This window comes from Chinchilla lanigera, unplaced genomic scaffold (assembly GCF_000276665.1).
Source record: "Chinchilla lanigera isolate Chin_1 unplaced genomic scaffold, ChiLan1.0 scaffold00181, whole genome shotgun sequence".
Lineage (NCBI taxonomy): Eukaryota > Metazoa > Chordata > Mammalia > Rodentia > Chinchillidae > Chinchilla > Chinchilla lanigera.
Genome location: NW_004955582.1, coordinates 285,149 through 308,954, shown reverse-complemented (window position 1 = coordinate 308,954; position 23,806 = coordinate 285,149). Strand labels below are relative to the sequence as shown.

The 23,806-nt window shown below is 36.5% G+C and overlaps 1 protein-coding gene across 1 annotated transcript in view; it reads right to left on the bottom strand.

The window, feature by feature from the left end:
- The window catches only part of Bbs9 (Bardet-Biedl syndrome 9), a gene marked incomplete in the record, with an annotated part of 405,589 nt that overhangs the window by 319,560 nt on the left and 62,223 nt on the right, over window positions 1-23,806 (bottom strand). Inside the window, 2 exon segments of the mRNA XM_013509769.1 lie at window positions 1,402-1,486; window positions 11,673-11,847. Coding sequence (XP_013365223.1) covers window positions 1,402-1,486; window positions 11,673-11,847 — 260 coding nt within the window.

Below are 23,806 nucleotides of genomic sequence, written 5' to 3'. Positions count from 1 at the left end.
TTTGTCTATAATTCTGTATTGTTTGTATTGTTCTTATGCTATTTTGTAAACTGGATGTCTGTTTGTTAATACGTTTTCCTTCTTTTATTTTTAAAATAAAAAAAAAAAAACCCCACTGGACAGAGACATGAATGCCTGTCCCATAGCAACTCTATTTGTCATGACATTGTACCAAGCTATAGTCCAGCATTTTATGACAGTGGCTATAACCCCATGCTCATGAGTGCCTGATTCTGAGAAAAGAAGATTCAGAGTGAACAACCAAATCATGTTTCAGAGTGTACCAGTCAGACAGAGCCACTAAACACTTTTAGTTCACCGGGTGCTGTTATTCTCTGTGATTCTCTTTAGGAAAACGGGCCACATGCTGAATGAATCTCCTACAGGAGTTTGCTACGTATGGTAAGAAAATTTCTTCCACTTTCAGATTACAAAGAGAAACAGAATGTATAAAAAGAAACTTAAATTTAATCAGTAGAAATGATACCTATGTCAAATGGGAATTGTTACTAAATTAGGGATTGTAGGAAAAATAATTAGTGGTCTGAAAAACAGCAATGGAAACTACCCCAAATGAAACAGTGAGAATAGTTTTTAAATGGGATATAGCTCAGCCATGCAGTATTTGCCTAGCATGTGCACAGCCCTGGCTTCAATGTTCAGAACTGCTAAATAAATAAACTGCACAGAAAATCTGTGAGCTGTGAAACAACGTCAAGTAGCCTAAATATATGGATAACTCAAGTTACCAATGCAAAGGAAAAAGAGCACCAAAAAAAAATTTTTTTGAAGAATGGCCACATGTTTTTCTAAATTAAAGAAAACTGTAAATCCACAGATGCAAGAATCTCAGTAAGTTCTAAACTCCAAAGGAAGGGAAGGTAAGAGGGAGGGAATGGGAAAAAAAAGAAATAGGAAAAAGAGAGAGAGACAGAGGAAGGAAAAAAGGAAGGAAAAGAAGGAAGGTGAGGAAGGAACCATAATGTAATTGCTAAAAATGTGTATTTAAAAAGCTGAAAATCAGCCTCAGAAAAAGACATTAAGAATAGAGAAGCAGAGTGTACATAAATTTGCCTATTAAAGAGGTATATTTTAATTTTTCTTTTTATTTAGTTTATAATCACTTCAGTTAAAAGTGATCGCATTTAGACAACTGGAGTTCTAGTGCTACCACTCCATCCGTAATCTGACATAATACAGCTATGACCAAGCATATGTCTGCATTGCTCAGTAACAGCCAATTACATTCTTAGGTCATTGCTATAAACAATTATATACAGAAACAAGACATGGTGTATGTATTTTGTTTTTAGTTCTTATCCCAGGAATTCTTATTCTTAACAAACATTTGTGACTAAATATGGTATTACTGAATTATTTATATATTAAAAACAGCCTTACAACTAGTCTTTTTCCAGAACCAAGTTTCTGCTGCTCAGTCTCCTCCCTTTTATCTGCATCTGTTGCAAAAGCAAGTACTTGGTACCTGAAATAGATGGAAAAAGTATAAGTGACCTTACAATTTTAAAAAGGTTTACTTTCCAAACTGTAAAGGAATATAACCTATGAACATGAATGTTTCTTCAGTTTTTCTTCTTGTGATTTTTACTAGTATATGTCTATAGTGCATATGAATACATTCACTGTAGGGAATTCGCACATACATACAACACATTTCAATTCTTTTTTTTTTCCCCCTTCTATCCACCCCCTTTTATTTTCCCAGCATCAGACTCGTTTATTTATAAGACCTTATAAAGTTAATTATCATATATACAGATTGAAAACCAGAGTAATAGATCAAAGAACATACAAAACTTAGACAACTGCACTAAGTCAAGGCACACTTATAGATACATTGTCCTTGCTAGATTACAATACTTTCTCTCTCTCTTTTTAAAACTGTAAAATTTGAGGTTGAATTCTTATTGGCCTATGACATGAGACCATATAAAGTGTGATGATAAAGAATTATAATCATATATCCCAAAAATTCAGTAATGAGAAAATACCTCTTTATCAACTATCAAAGCACTTTCATTAGAACTATATGTGACAACTAACATGCAGTGTTATGGCTGTGTCTAGGTGTCCCCCAAAGCCTCATGTGATCATAGATGGGGCTTTTTCAGAGGTAGCTGGATCTAGAGTGTGTGATGTTCGAAATGATTCAAGATGCAATGCTAGGATCAAAGGCACTAGGATTAAGGGTGTGGGGGCTACTCACCCTAAGAAGCCATAAGATACAAGGGACAGAAAGAGCTGTGGTCATCCCCTTTTACTTTGCTACCTTCAGCCCACAGTAAACTGCTTCTCCTTGGAGAAGCCATCCTCTCCTGGAGCCAGGCAAGTATGGACTGAAACCGTTACGAAATGTGAGCTAAGTAAACCTTTCCTCCTTTAACTTCAGGTGTCAGGTATTTTGTCTCAGCATAAGAAAAGTAACTAAGACATTCAGGAAAACTCCTAAACCTCAAGTCAACAGAAACAATTGTAAATAACACAAAGCAATCAGATAAAGTAGAAATTATTAATACATAAGCTATGGAACCAATAAGAACTAAACTTAAACTCCAGCTAAACTAGCTACTGAGAGCAAATTTTGACAAATTAACCATTCCGTCTTAGTTTTCCCATCTATAAAATGAAAATAATAATTTCTAAATTAAAGAAATCTTTTTTTTTTTTTTTTTGGTACAAGGAATCAAACTCAGGACCTTGTGCTTGCCAGGCAGGTGTTGTGCCACTGAGCTATATCCCCAGCCAAAATCTAAGAAGATATAAAATTCCTGAATAACCCAGTATCGCACAACAAAATTGAAAATGAAATAAAAAACTTACAAACAAAGGAAAGTCCAGGACCTGATGGATTGACAACTGAATTCTACAAAAAATTTAGAGAATATTTAACATCAATTCTTCTCAAACTGTTTAATGAAATACAAAGGGAAGCAATTCTCCCCAGCTCATTCCTGGAGGCAAGTATTACCCTGATACCAAAACCAGAAAAAGGTCCAACCAAAAAGAGAACTATAGTCCAGTCTCCCTAAGGAACAGAGATGCAAAAATTCTCAATAAAACACTAGCTAACAGAATGCAGCAAATAATGAAGAAGATAGTACACCATGACCAAGTGGGATTCATCCCAGGAATGCAAGGATAGTCAATATACACAAATCAATCAATATACTACACCATAACAACAGAGCCAAAGAATCACATGATCGTATCAATAGATGCAGAAAGAGCTTTTGATAAAGTCCAACATTTATTCATGATGAAAACCTCACAGAAAATAGGAATAGATGGACTTCACTTCAATCTGGTAAAAGCCATCTATGACAAACCAGCAGCCAACATCATACTAAATGGACAAAAACTGAAAGCTTTCACTTTAAAATCAGGAACAAGACAAGGATGTCCACTGTCACCACTCCTATTACACATAGTTCTGGAGACACTAGCCAGAACAATTAGAAAAGAGAGAGAAGAAAAAGGAATAAAGAATAGAAAAGAAGAACTGAAATTATCTTTATTTGCAGATGACATGATACTCTACCTAGAAGACCCCAAAAACTCTAACAAAAGACTCCTAGAATTAATCAACAAATTCAGTAGCATAGCTGGATACAAAGTCAACACTCAAAAATCAATAGTGTTCCTATACACAAATAATAAACACAGTAAGAGAGAAATTAGGGAAACCATACCTTTCACAATAACATCCAAGAAAGTTGAAATACTTAGGAACCAATTTAACAAACGAAGTAACAAATCTATACAGTGAAAATTATAGTACTCTGAAAAAAGACAAAAAGAGGATTTCAAAAAATGCAAAGATACTCCTTGCTCATGGATAGGAAGAATCAACATTTTGAGAATGTCCATACACCCAAAATTCTTGTAAAGATTCAATGCCATCCCAATTAAAATACCGTTAGTATACCTCACAGGTCAAGAGAAAATATTCCAAAAATTCATCTGGAACCAGAAGAGACCCAGAATAGCAAAAGCAACCCTAGGCAGCAAAGGCAAGGCAGGAGGTATCACAATCCCTGACTTGAAAACACATTACAAAGCTACTATGATAAAATTAACGTGGTACTGGCAAAAAAAGCAGACCAGAAGATCAAAGGAATAGTCTAGAAGATGCAGCCACAACCACCAACACACTTAGCTACCTTATCTTTGACAAAGGGGCCAAACATGTTCACTGGAAAAAAGATAGCCTCTTTAATAAATGGTGTCGGAAAAACTGGCTTTCCACATGCTGAAGATTAAAACTAGATCCATGCCTATCACCGTGCACCAAAATAAAGTCAAAACAGCTTAAAGATTTAAATATTAAAACAGAAACACCAGATCTAATGGAAGAGAAAGTAAATGGAAATCTTGAAGTCATAGGGGTGGCAGAGAGTTCATGAACAAAAACCAGACTGCATGGGAAATACTTCAAAGAATCAACAACTGGGATCTCCTCTTACTGAAAAGATTTTGCATATCAAAAGAAATCACCAACAGGGTGAAAAGAAAACCTACCAATTGTGAAAAAATTTTAGTCAAATGTCCTTCAGACAAAGAACTGCTGTCTAGAACATATAAAGTATTAAAAAAAAAAAAAATCAGGCCCCCAAAATTCAGAGACTCAATACAAAAATGGGCATCTGAGATGAATACACACTTCTTACATGAGGAAATACAAATGGCAAATAAATACAAGAAAAAATGTTCAACATCATTAGTCATTCGAAAAATGCAAATTAAAACAGCACTGAGATTCCATCTCACCCCACAAAGAATGGCTGTCATCAAGAAATCAACCAGTAACAAGTGCTGGAGGGGCTGTGGGGAGAAAGAAATCCTTCTGCACTGCTGGTGGGAGTGTAGACTGGTGAAAACATTGTGGAAATCAGTGTGGAGCTTCCTCAAAAAACTAGGATTAGAGGTCCCATTTGACCCAGCTATTCCCCTTCTGGGTATTGTCCCAGCAGAATTAAAAATATCATACTACAGTGATATATGTGCACCCATGTTTACAGCAGCACAATTTGTCATAGCTAAATCTTAGAAACAACCCAAATGCCCATTAACCAAGGAATGGATAAAAAAGATGTGATATTTTTATACAATGGAGTACTACTCAGCTATAAAGAAGGATAAACTTGAGGCTTTTATAGCTAAATGGATACAACTAGAGACCATATTCATGAGTGAAATGAGTCAGACTCACATGTGTAAACATCATATTGTCTCCCTAGGGTAAGAACCTGAAAGAGTAAATAAAATCCAAAAGGTACAATAGAAACTGTGAAACAGAAAAAATCTGCTCAAAAAGAAGAAAGAACTGGGATGAGGAAAAGGAGAAAAGAAAGAAACAAGGGAAAAAATATATAAGTATATATACAGGATAGCTGGGATAATTATATTACTGATTTTTACTCATTTATTGAAAGGAACAGTTAATAAATTTTTTTTCTTCTTTTTAATATTTTGACCAATTTTGCATGCTTGTATCTGGTAGTCTGAACAACTAATTTGAAGACAACAATATGCAATATAACAACCATTGCTGAATTCCTATCATCTTGTTTAGTGAAATTCTGTATTATTTCTAATGGCTTTTTACTATTTTTTTATTCTCATTAAAATAAAAAAGATATGGTCTTTTTATACAAAGGAGTACCACTCATCTATAAAGAAGGATAAACTTAAGACTTTTATAGATAAACGGATGCAACTTGAGGCCACAGTCATAAATGAAATAAAGCAGACTCACATGTGTAAACATCGTATTTCCTCCCTAGTGTAAGAAGCTGAAAGAGTAAGTAAGATCCAAAATGTACAATGGATATTGTGAAATGGGGAGAACTTGGGATGGGAGAAAAGAAAAAAAGGGGGGAAAAGAAAAAAAAAAAAAAAAAATATATATATATATATATATATAAGATAGTTATACTACTAATTTCTATTAGTTCATTGAAAAGAAACGTTTGTGCTTATATTGTCTGATCAATTTTTCATGCCCTTATCTTGTAATTTGAGCAACTACCTTGAAGATAACAAAATGCAATGTTTTAATCGTTGTTACTCTCCTACTATATTGTTTTGAAATTTTGTATCATTGTTTTTATTGTTTTTTCTCTTTAAAGTAAGTTTTTTTAAATAGCCTTTCTATTTCAGTAGGACGCAAAATGAGTATAGATTAAAGTAGACTTTGCAAGGTACAAAAACCAATGATAAGTTCACAAATACCTATAAAGAAATCAGGCCTAAGTTCAATGTGCATGAATTTCATTCATCCAGTGAACACACAGACAGGAAGTAATCCAGGCATCAGCAAGGGAGAAAACTATTACATGTGTACACTCCTCAGGAGCACTGAGGCAGTTGTAGAGATCCATGTACAATAGACTCAGTGTCACTCAGAGTGCCCTGTGCCAGTACAAGGTCTGCACACAGTACGGATGGAATGCGGCCACAGAGACAAGTAGCTGTGGGTGGCAGGGAGGAAGGTTAAGGGGTAGGAGATATACTTTTGGTATATGTTCAGAAGAAGGTGTTAAAGAATGAGCAAAACCTAACCATGCTAGTAAAGAACAGAAAGCCATTATAGCAAAGCAAACTCCATAAGTCAAAGTAGCAGCAAGAAGAGACACAAGAAGCTGTGGTGGGAGTTTAGGAGAGGTGTACAGCAAGGAGGGATGAGTCATGGGAATTAAGACTGAGAAAAGTAGGAGGGAGAAGATCTCAGTCTTGTAAAAGCACACTAAAAAATTCTACAGGAGTTGGGGCAAAAGTCTCTATGCTATTGGAGATCCACCTTTAAAGTTTTAAAGTCTCCACTCCTCAGCAAACTAGGTCTAGAGGTTCCATTCAACCCAGCTATTCCTCTTTTGGGTATTTTCCCAGAAGATCTGAAAACATCATATCACAGTGATATATGTGCACCCATGTTCATAGCAGCGCAATTTGTAATTGTTAAATTGTGGAAGCAACCCAAATGTCCATCCACTGAGGATTGGATAAAAAAATTGTGGAACTTTTATATAATGGAATATTACTCAGCTGTAAAGAAAGATAAACTCGAGGCTTTTACAGGGAAATGGTCACAACTAGAGACCATACTCATAAGTGAAATAAATCAGACCTACATTGGTAAGAATCATATTGTCTCACTAGTGTAAGACCTGAAAGAGTGAATAAAAACTAGGAGGTATGATAGACATTGTGAAACAAAAGGAAAATGCTCAAAAGTAAAGGGCAACTGGGGTATGGGAAACGAGAAGGGAAAGAAGGGGAAAATATGTAAGTATGTATATACAGGATAGCTAACATAGTTGTACTACTGTCTTCTATTGCTCTACAGAAAGGAACAGTTAATAATTATTTGTTTGATCAATCTTGTATGTCTCTATTTGTTTACTTGAGAAACCACTTTTAGGATATCAGTAAGTAATACAACAACCACTGTTAATCTCCTGCAACTTTGTCTGTAACTCTGTTTTGTTTGTATTGTTCTTAAGCTATTTTGTAAATGGATGTCTGTTTGTTAATATGTTTTCCTTCTTTTATTTCTTAAAATAAAAAAATACAAAAAAATAAAATAAAGTCCAAAGTTTCCAAAAGTGCCAGATAATGAAACCTCACATTCCAAACCTCCAAACGGATTGTTTTCCCAGCTGCAGTTCACAGTGAGAGAAACAGTATATACTAGTGACCAGAACATCATTCCAGAGCTGGTCCTACTACACATCTAACCTCAGGCAAATCAGTTCTGAAGGTGGTTTACTTCCTGAAGACACCAGTCAACCTGAGAATGATACAGATACTAATGAGTCTATTGCAAAAATCCAAAGCTCTCTGAGCTGTTTGAATCTTCTAATATAACTATAGTTATTATTTCATCGGAGGAGTAAGTGATCCCTTAATGTGGCCTCATTAACATCAAAAAAGCAGACAGAGCCAAAGCCAAAACTGACTCCTGATTTCTTCCAAATCCATCCAAACCACTTCTCTTCTTGGAAGACAATTCAGAAAAATATTTTATTACTTAAACATAACTGACAATAAATTCAGATGATAAAAACTTATAATCACATCCATTTTATAATTCTTCCTTAACTCCTCTTAACTGTGATGATTTATGCACATGAAAATCTACTTCTATAACCAAATGATTCCTATCAGACTTGGAAAGTCTGAAATAAGGAAAACAGATCTTTTCTTTTTTCTTACCACTCAAGTGTAACACAGAAGACAATATATGATATGTTCATAGGAATGGTTATTAGGTAATGGTATGTTCAAGCAGGTGAAAAAGGAATAGTGGAACTACTTCATTTTTAAATTCCCTTTCAAATCTAAAAGTCATATCATAAATGTAAATGGGGTTGGTTTATAAAGAGCACTAAATGCCAATACAGTAATCCTTTGGTACACACACCCAGCATGCAAGGATACCAAGATCTGAAGATGCTCCAATCCTTTATAGAAAGTAGCATAGTATTTACAAACAACTCATGTATATCATCCCACATATATCCTACTTCTTCCTCCTTGCAGTTCTAGGGATCAAACTTGGGCCTTATGGAAGCCAGGCAAGTGCTCTACCACTGAGCTACATACCCAACCCATCCCACACACTTAGATCATCTCTAAATTGTTTTTAATACCCAATACAATGCAAATACTATATAAAAGCTCTCATACAGCATTATTTACAGAATAATGATGTTGAAAAATCTGTATATGTGAAGAACAGACACAAGCTGTTCAAAGTCCTTTCGATCTGAAATTGGTTCAATGGATAAATGTGGAATCTATGGAACAAAGAGTTAACTGTATTAAAAGTTTAGATATTATAATAAAAATTAAACTTATTCTGGCTTGCACATGCTTGTGTCTGGTGGTCTGAGCAACTGATTTGAAGGTAACAATATGCAGTAGAATTACAATGGTGAACTCCTACCACCTTGTCTAGTGAAACTCTATTATCTCTACTGTTTAATCAAAGAATTATTTTCTTATTCTCTTTAATGGTTTGAGCAATCTGTCATTCTTACATCTGGTAATCTGAGCAATGTAGTTGAGGACAACAATATGTAACAACCACTGTTGATTCTTATTATTTTGTCTTGAGACTCTGTATCACTTTGAATGTTCTTGCTTTGATCTGTTTATGTTTGTGATACTGGTATGCTGCCACTGTTCTATTTCTGTTTGTTTGTTACGCATTTACTACTCTCTTTAAAATAAAATAAATAAATAAATAAATATATTCTGGCTTTAAGAGATGATGTAAAAGGCTAGATACAAGAAATACCTTTCAAAGACTAGAACAGAGACAAGGAAAAATGAAGGAAATCCATATAAGAGAACCAATGGGGAAAGGGAAGCAAAGCCTGAGAGTAAAGGTGGAATGGGCAGTGTTTACTAACTAAATAATTCTGATAGGCAAGGAAATGGAAAAGAGAACAAATATGATCCAAAGTTGGGACACATGTGGCCAAGAGAATAGTAGTACCACAACCCTCTCCTCCAACAATCACAGAAATGGACAATTTTCTTACTTCACTTCATGCATGCATTTGCAATGATAATTTTGAGGGCTGGGTTATCCCTAAACCAATTAAATAAAAAACTAGGGGACTGGGGGATAGGAATCTACAAATATGCATTTTATAGCAGGCTGCCCAGGGGATTCTTAAACACACTAAAGTCTGACAACAAAAGGCCCTTGCCAGTTCCTATTTGAACATAATTGAGCTGAGTTTAAACATCAGTATCAAAAATAAAAATGAATTATGTATTAAAAGCCTATTCCATTAGCGGATTACATTCTATTAACTGATTATAGATAGGATTAATGAAGCCTTAAACGAATAAACCTATAGTTTCCATGTTTTCTCTCATCCTAAATTATACCAGTGATTATCATTTAATTTAACCTATTAAACTTGAAAGCACACATAAATACAACACCAAACTTAACAAGCCCCTCACCTATCATGATTCCACATCAGTCACATATCTCATACATTTTTACCATTATACAAATGGTCCTCATAACAAATAAAGAGTGTATTTTTAGAGATGAATTTAGTGAATTAGTATTTTGGAGAATTACCACAGTTAAAACAATGCTGGCTTCTAATTAAGCTCACTCATTAAGGAAATCTACATATTATTTCCTTATCTAATCACTCTGAGTGTTACTACAGAACTAATTTCTATGCATACATTTCAAAGAGTAAAACAGAGCATTCAAATCTCTGTACGATCGCTCTGGCATAGCACTGCTTAGTAGGAGACAAGACTCAACTGAGTGGAAAAATGAAAATCAGATTTTGATATTGCTTAAATTTTGGCATGTCTGAGAGAATTACACAAATATTTTTCTCTCAAAATAACTGTAATATTTTATTTACTACCAGTAGCAATGCTACAATTCATTCATCTCCTTTGGATAAGAACCATCATAGTTGTAGAAGGAACACGACATGAGGATATACCACTTTGATCAACTTCTGCTTAATTACAAACATTTACTTATTTCCAGAGTTTTAAAATCTAGATGGCTTAACATCATTCATAAGATTGCCACTTATGATGGAAAAACTGCATTAACTTGATATATAGATATATAGATCGATAGTTATAGATATAGATTTGAAACTTGAAGATGAAAACTTTACAGCTGCTACCTAAGTCTATTTTCTTCCCATTTTGGAAAAAAATCACGTGGCAAAAAAATCCTGAAACGCTATAATGATGTTGTTTTGATGTTTGAAGTTATAAATGTTGCCATCACAAAGATAACAATAAAGTAACTAAAGACATTGAAACCCTCCAAGTCTATTTCTTTTCCTAGCATGAATTTCCTTCCTCCATTCTCTCTGTCAATGAAAAACAAATCCTTAATTTTCATTGAAACTTAGCTGATGGAGGAAAAATTACCTCTCTCAAAAACAACTTACCAAGATTAATAAGAATTTTGAGCGAAAAGTAGTTTTCACAGGGCCATTTTCAGACTTCATTTTTACTATGAGTTGTTCTTTTAAAAAATGATACAGCATTTCATAACATTTGTATTTCTTGCCAGTATTTTTCTAATGTCCTACACATTCTTTTTTGTTATAAAATAATCTCATACATACATCTTTATATCTGCTTTTTCTCATCCATCACTGTGTTATCATTTGTTATATCATGCTACAGTCACAATAATTACTGCACACTTTCTGAGGGGTGACAACTTGACATATACTTACTTAAACTTTGTAACAAACTTGTCAAAATGAGCATTGTAGAGCTTGGATAAGGACACTGATCATCAATCAGCTATGAGTAGTAAAATCAGGACTCCAACCAAGCACTTTCTCTCCCTAAACACCTCCCCTCAAATCACTACACTACACTACCTTTCAAATTTTTTCTGATACCAGGAATTGAACTCAGGACTTTGCACTTGCCAGGCAGGCACTGTGCTGCAAAGCTATCTCCCTGGCCCTCAAATATTTTAAATTAAAAAAAAAAAATGATATGCATTAAGTCATCACAGTACATTTATCAAAGAAACCAGTATGTTATTCACTTGTAATATTCAAGCTCTGTGAAAAAGAATTCAAATACCAATAAAATTATGATTCCAAAGATTTAACATACAAACTTACTTGTAACTTTCCACTTGGCGGCAGGAAGAGACAGTAATAAAGGAATCTGTACGGGCACTGTAAGCAAGAGGGCCAGGTAGAAGAGAACCAGGGAGAAATCGTCCAAAAGCATAGCTTTCCTGCTCAAACACCATCAGCATCCCATCCATAGACTGGATACAAATCAAATCTCGACCTAAAGAAAAATGAAAAGAAATAAGGTAATCTATTCTTTTTATAAGTATGTGGTCAGTTATTACTATCCACCACAAATGTATCTGTGATGGCTGACTGACTGTGTAAACTTGAATACGAGAAGTTTAACTAAATTGGCTCAGCAATTCCATACTCTTGGGTACGAAAGGCCCACTTTCGGATAGCTTGTTGCCTGGACAGCATAAGGGGGAAAGGAAGAAGGATGTATCTACTTGTGTTTCTTTGGAGGAGCTCGCATCTTGGCCTTCACCTTGGATGTCATTTCCTGACTTCCAGTGCAGACTCTTTGGCTTCTAGTGCAGATCCGTCAGTCTTCCAGCGTAGACTCTTCAGCCTTTCATTGCAGATCCACCGGCCTCCTGGCACACACTTGCAGTGAGCTCCAGACCTTCGACTAAATCCTTTGGTCTGCAGTGTGCAGACAGGCCCTCCGCACTCTTCCTAATCTGACTCTGTGGGTGGCCACTGTAAGCCAATCATGCAGACTGTTGTATAATTGTATATCTTGTGTTATATCTGTTTCTCTGGTAAACACTGACTGATACAATGTCATAGTTAATTTTTCCACAAGGGGCAACTCCAAGTAAATTTTAAGTAACAAACCAGTGAACTATCAGGTTATTATACACATCAGATTATAATGTAAATTTATTTCCCAATTTTAATTATTCAATAGATGTCTATCATTTTAAATACATTTGTTTTTATTTACTATATGCTAAAATCTCCTAGTTCAAGATCATTCCTGAGAACAATCATAACTGTAAGGTTCCACTTCTTCCAAATTCAGAAATACAACAAAAACTCCTCTTCATTCAACTGCTTCTCTTCTTCATCCTTCCAGTCTCATGAATTAAAATGACAGACATCAGTCAATACAACAGAGAGAGGCTGGGGTGCAGCTCAAAGGCAGATGGCATGCCTGCTAAGGCACAGAAACAACAGGTCAAATCTATGCACTTGTCTTAATTCGTTCTGTACAAATCACAATGTTCAGCAGTACAGGAAATGAAAAATACTAATCCCTGACTGCCCTAAACAATGAGCTGGTTTTGGTTTCTTCTATCAATCTATCCGTAGTAACTATAATACATTTCTTAAAATATGCTGCTATTGCTGTTTCCTATGACACAGTATCATATTTGTTAAAGCAATCAAGCCTATACTATATTTAAAATGCAGCATCTACCCAAGCCTAACGATCCACCATCCATCATTGATCCCTCTTAAAATTTGGTTTTGCTTGACTGAATCCTAATAACCACTACCCCTCCAAAAAAAATCACCTATAAAAGACATACTGGGACAAGTGAGAAACTTTAATATAACTACATGGTAAATAACTAATGCAGCACAGTTAATTTTCATAAATGTGATCACGATATTATAATAATGTAAGAGAATGTTCTTACTGAAAGATATGTGCTGAAGGACTTACAGAAAATTGGTGAAAAAGTCTGTAAGTTACTTTCAAAGGGGTCATCAAAAAATGTGTGTGTGCAGAGATGTATATATACTTACAACTGTTGACTTACATGTGAAAATATGAGTGTTCCTATTACTCTGTCTATATACCTACAGAAAAGCAAAAAATTTATATATATTTTATATATGAAACACTTTTGTAATGACCTTGACCTAAAGGGAAGAGAAATATTATGGTAATCAAAATATACTCTTCACATCTGTGAAGTCAGAGCATAAGTACTTGCAAGCAGAAGTACAAATAAAAGCTGTGTTCATTTTATTATGTGGTATTGTTGAACCAGAAATCTGCAGTCTCCAAAAGTCCTTAAAGAAGTGGTCTACAAAACGTGGCGCCAGACGAGCAGCATCAGCATCATTCAGGAACTTTTCAGAACGACAAATGCTAGGATCCCAACCTATACCAACTGACTCAAACTCTGGAGGTTAGGGCTGAGCAATTCAAGGTTTTAACATACAATTGAGATGATCTGGGCATATGCTAAAATTTAAAAACCACTGTCTTTATTTAGCATAAAAGGACAGAGAGAAAGCTTAAAGAAAGTATAGGGGAAAGGGGATGTAGGCAGAGAAAAGAATAAAATAGGGCCTCATTAACCTTTATTAAAGAAATTCATAGAAAATCTTACTAAAAGCAGCTTTTCCTGGAGTTACACTAAAAAAATTAAACAGATATAGTTAAAGAAAGACAGAAACCAAGACCAGGCAAGCTGGCAGGTAACACAATTAACATTAAAATGTATCAGGAAGAGTTGGCAACAAAACAAGGATGTAGCTAGGAACATAAAAGACCAGGGTAACCACCCTCTTACTCTATAAAGTGCAAAGGAGACAAGGGGCAGCCACCTAAAACTCTTATTTACTATATAAAAAGATATATACCTATACTATACATACATATTTTATATATATATATATATATATATATATATTCACTCTAGAGTCAATATTACTGCATGAGATACACCCTTTAATTTCTAACTCTAAGCTGCCCTCCTATGAGGTTCCCTACATACACACTTATCCATCACAAAATGACAGGAAGGAATCAAAGGACCAAAAAGGATGTAGGAAAAGGTACCCCAGCTAGGATCAAAGACAGCCAGAGGGCCAAACTGTTACAAGTTCCAGATGCCTACACAAGGAAGACACTAGTCTTGACAGAAGGCTGAGGGCAAAGGCCCACAAGTATTCACCCTTTTGATGCCCCCTTCTCTGCTAAGTGGCTGTCTATATCTTTTCCTTCTCCACTCTCCAAATAAATCATCTTCCTTTATTTTAAACTTTGTTCATTTAAACTTTTTTACTGGTGCTGAGCTTTATGATCCCAGTTAGCTGGGTGTTCCAGGAGAGTAGTGTGCAGCATACACCCGACACAACATATTTGGTTCCCTCAACAGGAACCAAAGGAAGACTACTGGACCCAGTGTTCTTTCAACCTCTCTATCTAAACCAAAGGGCTCTTTGAAGGAGTGTGTATTTCAGAGACTGGGGAGGGAGCACAGGGACCTTTGCCACTTGCACTGGGGCTCCAGCTGGTTGCTGCTTGGTTTGGGGCAGGGGATGAAAAATAATGTTACATCTCCCCCTGGTGGACATTGTGTTTCATGAAAACTTTAAGAATGATTCTAGGACAGTGATGAGGAACCTTTTAGAGCTTCCATGGATAATAAACAACACGCTGCAGCATGCATGCCATGGGTTTACCACCAACTGTTCTAGGATGTGATATAATCTAGCCCATATAGAAAATAATATGCCTTATATGAAATGCAGGACTCTCAGCCAAATAGAAGTGAAAACGCAGCTGCCATTCTTAAGTCCGTAAGGACAGGGTTTATGGGGGCAGTCTGGCCTGATCCCCTCTCCACAATCATGGAGCTTGGCTGCCTCAGTTTTCTTTCCTGTTTGAGCCTCTGTTGGCAGAAGACAATTTCAGCTCTTGATGTTCCCAAGCTCTTATGTTACAAGACTAGGGCGATGACTCCTGAGCACATTTTCTCATTCACTTACCACAAGCATATGAGGTGAAAAACCCCGCTTTTTCTTTTCTCTCCTCTATTTTCCTGCCATTTTTTCTTTTCTTCTTTTGGAGGTGTGTTTCTACTAAAGATCAAAGAGACAGACCCTAAAAAGGTTTTAATAAGGGAGGTTTTCTAAACTTTTCTGAACCAAAGGACATAAACTCAGTCCACCTGATGCCATGGCTCCCCTTTTTGGGTGGCCAGGATCATGCCATCCATGCAGATTCAACTAGCTGATCAGGAGATAGCTGATGCTATGCATGGCACTTGGGAAAGTCAATAGAATTGAGCCAAGAAAAGAGCCCAGTGGTTTACCTTTTCTCTTAGTCTCCCACTCCCAAAGAAGGCCTCAACCCCCTTGGTCTTTCCCCTCTGAGCACTGATTCTCATCATTTATGAATGTAAGGGACGGAGGAAATTGTCATATGTACTCTTGCTAATGTGGCTGCTGGACAACGAGTATAGACTTTAATCTGTGAGACATAGGAATCTTCAGAGTGTGTCTGATTAAAACCCACACTTGTCCTGCTGCTGAGGGCGGGGAGAGGGGGGTACCCTGGCATTGCATGAAGTGAGGCCCTGACTAGAGCCCTCCTAGCTCCACCTTCTCATCTTCCATTTGTTCTGTCACTAAGCCCCTAACTCTAACAATTTGGCTTGTAACCGCAAGACAAATAGGGGCCCATATAGGAAACAATGTGCCAAGGGGTTTCTCTTCCTGCTCTGGGATAAAACTTGGAATAAAAATTAAAAGACAAACCCAGTGAATCCCCTCAAGCTGGGCAGTGACACCCATTCACCTCACCCCCTGGGAACTGGGGAGAGACATTTTCTAGACCCCACCCCTCCAGAAGTGGATAGCAGTGCCCATTCACCTCACACCCTGAGAACTGGGCAGCTGTACCCATTCACCCACACACACCGGGGTGTAGCTGTACTGCAGTGCCCACTGAACTCAGCGGCACAAGCAATCTGCTCACTTGCCAGCCCCCTGCACAGCCCCCTGCACAGCCCACTTGCTTAAAAAAAAAAGAAGAAAAGAAAGCAAGCCCTACATTCACTGTGGAATCTGGCTTTAACAGCCACCTAACCCCTTTATTAAAAAGGACGGGAGCTTCTGGGAACTGTGTTTGAGACACAGAGCAAACATCATTACTGGGAGCACAAAAAGCACCACCAGAGCCTTGGTCCCATTCCCAGAGGAGGGAGAAAGACACCATCAGAGAAAACTGCTCCTAGCTCATGTACAAGTATAGCATGGGTGAACCCCGACAGTAGAAAGGAGAGCCAGGAGGGGAGTTCAAGGCTACACTTGGACTTCCCAGTGAGATGGAAGACATTCCATCTCTTTAAGAGTCAGAGGATCTTCCTATTTGCATCAAAGGAGTTCCCTGGGATTCGATGGTACTCTTATACCCAGTCTTTCTCTTACTCCCATCTCTAGATGGTAACCAGCCATAACTACCACACTCACTCCTGGAGTGCCTTCTTACAACTAGAGTTTCAGTAAGTTTTAAAAACATTTTCTTAAATTCCCTAATCTTTTACTATACCCATGCCTGGCCAGGGTAGTCCCTAGGGGACCCAGAAGGTGATCAAAAGGGAAGGGGGTGTGAAGTTACAATACCATCTGCCAATTAGACATATTTTACCAGAAGGGGAAATGGGGTGACGTGGCTTATGTCCAACTGTTCTTTATTTTACAAAATACCCCAAGTGGATATCTCAATATCCACTCCTCAGTTATCTGCTTTGGAACCAACCACTATTCCTTGTGCCAGTGGGAAGTGACGTAAGTTAGCCAGCAGAGCACAGCAGTGGTGCAGTATACACCCCTTGATCCAACAAAAACTTGAATTCCAAAGAAACTTGGCATTTTGGCCCCCATGAAACATGGCAGAAGAGGTCTATTTCTAAACTCTAGCAATACAGATCAGAGCACTTCATATGCTGCAAAGTACAAGTGAGCTCCTTCTAAAGTTAGATAATCTGGGTTTGAATAGGCCCAAGTTTCCTTATCTGCAAGACATAGTACCTTCCTCAATAACTTCTTATGAGAACTTAAAGAGCATATGAAACTAGAACCATTAATGGCAAATACTTAATTGCATTATTATTTTTATAATTACTTTCAAAGTCTCATGCTTCATGTTAAATTGGTGTTTAACTACTTGCTGTTGCCCACACACATCATGATAACATGGACTTCCCTGATTTCCTTATGCTATTTCCTTTTAAAAAAACAGAAACAAAAACACTTTCACCTTCAAAGTGAACACTTGCTGGCTTCCTGCTGGCCATCAATTCTTCTCTCCTCCAGGACTCAGCTATGAAGTTGGGTAAGACTGACCTCATTCTAAGCTTGACAGCAGCCCCTCACATGCAAACCAGCTAGTGTCCTACTAGTTACAGTGGTCAGAACTTTAAGCAGAGGAAAAGCTACTACTCCCTGGAGAGTAATATGTGAGCACAATAAGGTCTGAACAATAGAGGCCACCTGGATTTTCTAAGGGCAAGGTTAAGAGCAAGCCACGGCACTGCTAGAACAGCGCATCAGCCTCACCTGAAGACTAACCTATGCTATACTTTGCCAGTGATAAATTCTCTAATTGTGGAGGCCCACTTGGAGTTGGCTCTCTCTCTCTTTCTTTCTCTCTCCATCCCCCTCCTCTCTCTCCCTCCCTGCTTAAATCAACTCATTTTTCCTCCAAGAGACATCTTAAGTTGAGGTTCCCGTCTCTTTCCACTCCAATCACTCTGTGACTCCACAGAGCACTATCCTTACTACCACCTTAGAAAAACATCTATTGAAATAAATCTGTCTTTTTGGTTCTTATTAACTCTAGTCTAACAATGGCAAACCTTTTACAGAATGAATGCCAAGTCTAAAACCCACTTATTTATCGCAGAATGCCAATACTGCAATTAAACTTGAATACTGAGGTTTTAGTCTAGAAAAAAATAATTTATACATTAACATCTTTTGTCTTAAAAGAAAAACACAAAAACTTATGCCATAGGTTTGCCAGAAAACTAAAGGCAGAAACTCTATCTTACTCATCTGTGTAAACCCAAGAGCTATAAAATGTCTGGCACAGAGGCGATACATTAATAAATGTCTGCTGATCTGAAGTAAGCGAGGCAAAATAATTTATTCATCTGCAGTTCAGACTGGCTATTTTAGTCTGTGTGTTTCACACACTGCATTTAAAATATGGGAAAAATGCTTTATTTATTATAATATTGACTACTTATGTTTAGAAAAATGTAGGGATCAATCCAAACCATTACTCAAAAATGAATAAATAAATCTTTCAAATCACTGTTTTGGAAACCACAACAGAATACATAGCAAAGGCACCCCTTCCAAATAATGATAATAGAAAGAACACTCCAGAAAGGCCATGAAAGTCTAACATAATAGAGCCAACAGGAAGCCCTCATAAAAGCAATGACATTTTCAGTAGCTTTTTCAATGACCTAGCCATGAACCAGACCTGGAGTTCTTACCACACACACTTAATAGTACATGATAAGCTATAAGGAATACAGAAAAATGGCAATACTACTACTGCCATTTACTGAGCACCTGATACAATCCTATCCTTGTGCTAAACACTCAACAAGCATATCAGCTGTAGTCTCTAATAAGTCTGAAAATTGGACAGTGGTCCCATTTTACACAGGAAAAGACAAACACCAAGCTTAAATCATTTTTCTAATGTTAAAAAATTAGAAAGTGACAGAATTCGTATTCAAATCAAGGTATCTCTAGCTCCATTATACCACACTAAATCCTAGGCAGGCAAAACTTACATCCATGTTTTTAAAAAATATACGCAATAACATAGAAAATCAAAATGATGTGTATCAGAAGATCAGAGCTTCGTTACAGTGCTACTTCAGGAAAGGTATCACAGTAGAGATAGGGCACACCCAGGACTGCAAAGAGCAGAGAGAACTGGAATCAAGATGAAAGTCACACAGATTTCTAGGAGAAGGAACACTCAGAAAAGGTACAGAAGCACTCAGGTTTGGTGATGTGCAAAGGGGTCAAGTTTTACCCACAGAGCACAACACACAACAGCAACACGTTGAAAAGATGAAGATACTTTAACAATGCTTCCTCAAAACTGTATGTCTAAAGTTTAGGAAAAAATCATTATCTTTTAAAGTAAAAATAATTAAGAAGGTTGAAGATTTCATCAGAAATTAGATGCTTATTTCTTTTTTTTTTTTTTGATCTTTCTGAGACAAGGTCTCGGGCTGGGGATATAACTCAGTGGCACAAGTGCCTGCCTGACAAGCACAAGGTCCTGAGTTCGATTCCTGGTACCAAAAAAAAAAAAAAAGAAAGAGAGACAAGGTTTCACTATGTAGTTAAGCCTGGCCTTGAACTCACTTTGTAGCCCAGGCTGGCCTTGAACTCACAGCAATCTTCTTGCCTCAGCCTCCCAAATGGTAGAATTACAGGCATGCACCACCACACCCAGCATATTTCATTAATCTTGTCCAAAACAGAAAAATAACTTTGTGACTTAATAGTTATAACACTTAGGAACAAAAATGAGAAAGTACCTATTAAGACCATTTTGAAAGGATTTTGGAAATCAGTATTTTTTATTTTCAAAGGCAAAGAAAAATGTTTGTGCCTCTAGAGATGGAGGATGGAACCTGGAAAGCTCATTATGGCAGGCTCCTTAAATGGGTAGTTATTAAATACCGCATCTCACTTCCTGGTGCTAAAATATCATGCAGTCAAAGCTTTGACATGATGTATAAACCAGAAATCAGTTATATGTTGAACTGACTGCAAGATTAACAGTTTTCTCCACTAAATGATAATCTATTCACTAAAAAGATATATAGAACTTTGGAGCAGTCTTCCATGCCCACAAGTTCTTCCTACCATGCATGACCCAAAGCACAGCCCATCACTCATCCCTATGGCAACAGGGGTCCCACAGAGGGAACTCCTGAAGGCCCCTCCACTCCGCTCTTTCCCTTCCTGGATATCCACCCAGCAGAGGAGTGGACTGGCACACACAGAAGACTGCTCTTACTCAGCATGCTACATGTTCTCTGAATCTCTCTATGCTCATATTTCTTTTTACATTGAGTGAAAATACAAGTGAAGAAATGCAAACGTGACCTGTGGCCAAGCACATATTGCACTAAGCATCCAGCTGTCAAAAATACTTGGCCCCTCTCCAAGTCTGAAAATCACATGAAAAATATCTGTATGGGGAGGCAAAAAGGCAGACAGGAAACATCAGGAGACATATACATAGGAACAGAAAGGTCCAGAAGTCTGTGGAACTTCCTTCGTATGCTCAAATTTTCCTACTTTCTATGTAAAAAATAATTTGTTATTGTTGTTATAGAAAAACTGAAACACTAACTCATTCATCTTTAGTGCAAATCCAACTCAAGAATGATACAAGTTTTCTATGAACAAAGACACAAAAATGTTCAGAGTAGGATTCCTATAGATACTGCCTTTGGGATGTGTTATATACATGTACCTACTCCACAGAAGGAATGTAAACATTATGTGCTACGAACACGTATAAAGAAAAAGGAAGGGGATCAAGAGATGGGTAGATAGAGGGAGACAGTGAAGAGAAAAGAAAGGGCATGGAAGAAGAATTAAGATGTGTAATGTACATGTACCAACTTCCTGTGAGGAATTTAAACATTATGTACTACACACTGAACTAAAAAACTAAATTTTTTAAAACTCTAGCATAAGTATGTTTATATACATTTGTGTTAAGAAACCTGTTTGAATGGAATATGCTTTAGTCCTTCATAAACCATAGTTCAATCCATTCCACTATAGCTGTTTAAGTAGTTTGATATTTTATAAACAAGTTTTAAAATTTAGTAGGTGATTTCTAAAGCTTGCAAGATGGTAAACTTGCCAGTAAGTGTCATTTTTGTACTTGTCACCCATATCATACAAATGAAACTACCCCTATTGTTTTCAAATACACACTACTATTTGTCCAGCGAATAGCTGGTAATTAGCCCAATGAAAGAATAGATGGGATTCCGGCATATTGACAATGTCCATCTTCAGTGATTTCATTATTTATCATGTTAGGAAAAAGCATTGCTGTTTTAAGGAAAGGAAACTTAAAATAGGCAGAAAAAGCATCTTGAATAGCCAAGAGTTCACATACACCAAAGTTCTGAAAAATTTTCCATAGTTACTAAAATCCTAAAAACACTTTGTTTTATTACTGTCTTCCAAATTTCTTTTTTGTTTGAATGTTCTAAAATTAATTTATGTTTAATAATTCAACACCCAATTAGATTCTTAGCTTAAACCCTTAGACACACATAAATAGATACATAAATAAAATTTAAAAGCCTAAGCAAACAGAGCAAATCAACAAATAGAATACATATGTTGATCTAAATAGCTAATATTTTAGATTATGTACCAGAGTAAAGTAAAACAAATTCTCAACTACTATACAAGTGTTGCCTCAATAAATAACCTCATAAGACTAATTACTCTTAACACTCAAAAAAATAAAAATTGAGTCTACATGCTAACTCTTCCCATGAACTTGTCTTTGGACATTTTAATGTGTTTCAAAGATTGGACATTTTAATGTGTTTCAAAGATTGGATGTTTTAATGTGTTACAAAGATAATTTCTGTGTGTTTTGCTAAGCTGTTTATCACAACATTTCCCTATACTGTGAATAAGGTTTATGTTATGCTTGATACACTGTGTCATCTTTACAGGCTTGGCTAAGTGACTCAGCAGTTCTACATCCTGGGGTGAAAAGGACATGCCCTTACCACCGGGGCATGTTGTTCATTGCATCAATTTGAGAAGTTTAGAAAGTTAACTAAGTAAAAAAAAAAAAAGTTAACAAAAACAAAACAAAACAAAAATTTAAGTGACTGAGCAGGGGCCAGGGTCCTTACTTTATATTCATTATAAATCTGTGCAGGAGGAAGGCATGGAGATTATGTGAGTGCTATATGCCCCTTGGGAGGGGGGAGCCTGCTTACAACATAAGGTAAGAAAAGAGGCTTGTTCTCCCATTGTCCTCTTGCTGCTTCTGCTGTCTTGTGCCGCACCAGTGCCCTTCCACCCTGCCTTGGAGCCAGCTGATTATAGACTGAAACTAAATAAACCCTTCCTTCCTTAATTTTGGTGGTTGGGTATTTTGTCTTAGTAAAACAAGAGAAAAGTAACACAAGCAGTTTATAACATTACAATGAAACACACATTCGTTAAATTAGCATTATACATGATAGTTTTAATATGAATGCAATGGTAAGAGTTTAAATGAAGGTCCTACACTTGAGAAGCACACACACACACTCAGAAAGTCATCCTCTTTGCCAAAGTAAAGTATTTTTGAGATTTTAGTAACTATGAAAAAGCCTTTCAGAACTTTGCTCTGTGTGAACCTTGGCTATTCAAAACGATTTTCTGCCTATTTTAAGTTTACTTTCCTTAAAACAGCAATGCTTTTTCTAACATGATTAAGTCATGAAATCACTGAAGATGTACATTGTGAATGTGCCAGAATCCCATCTGAGCCCTCACCAGCATCGTGCACGCGCGCACGCACACACACACAGACACACACACATGCACGCACACACACAGGTACACTCATTTTCTTTCTTTCCCGCTTCCTCTCTCATTTTCTCATATGGATTTACAGGCATGCGCCACCACTCCTGGCCATTTTATTTTTTTTTTTTTTTTTGCAGAATGACTCCAGATAGACACACACAGATAATATTGTACTTCAGTCCATGTACTCCAGATTCCTTTCTTCTCTCTCAACCAGTAGAAAAATTCCTAACAGGTGAGCATGCTTAATATTGACGTACAATTAAAAAAAAAAAACTCATTTCAAAGTGAGATAAATTTCTCAAGGTAATAACCAATTGTGGTAAGAAATTCAGAGAACACTTTCAAAAATATCAAAAACTAGAAAACTTTAAAATACCTCTTCAGTTTGTATAAGTATTTCTCAATTGCAGCATCAGTCCCACAAAGGAATAACTACATGACAAATGTTTGCTTTTTATACATTGTTAATGGTCTTAATCTTAAAATCATTAGACTATTAAAACAAGGAACAAGAAAAATACTCTGATTTGAACTATGACCAATTAAAGTTGTTTAAAAACAAAACTAAAGCCAAGATATTTGCAACTGAGGATCAACTTAATGTAAACTCATACCATTTCAAAAGGAAAATCAAAACGAACAAGGATACTGGCAGTATTAACTTCAACTGTCCTGAACTGTCATTCCTGTCACAGAGCTCAATGTGCCATTTATCTATTGCTTGGGCTATTAAATTCCCTTGTTTCTTCGTAAAGGAAACAGTTAAAATCTCATGTTTTAATAAAAGTCATAAAGACAAATATACTAAAATAATCACT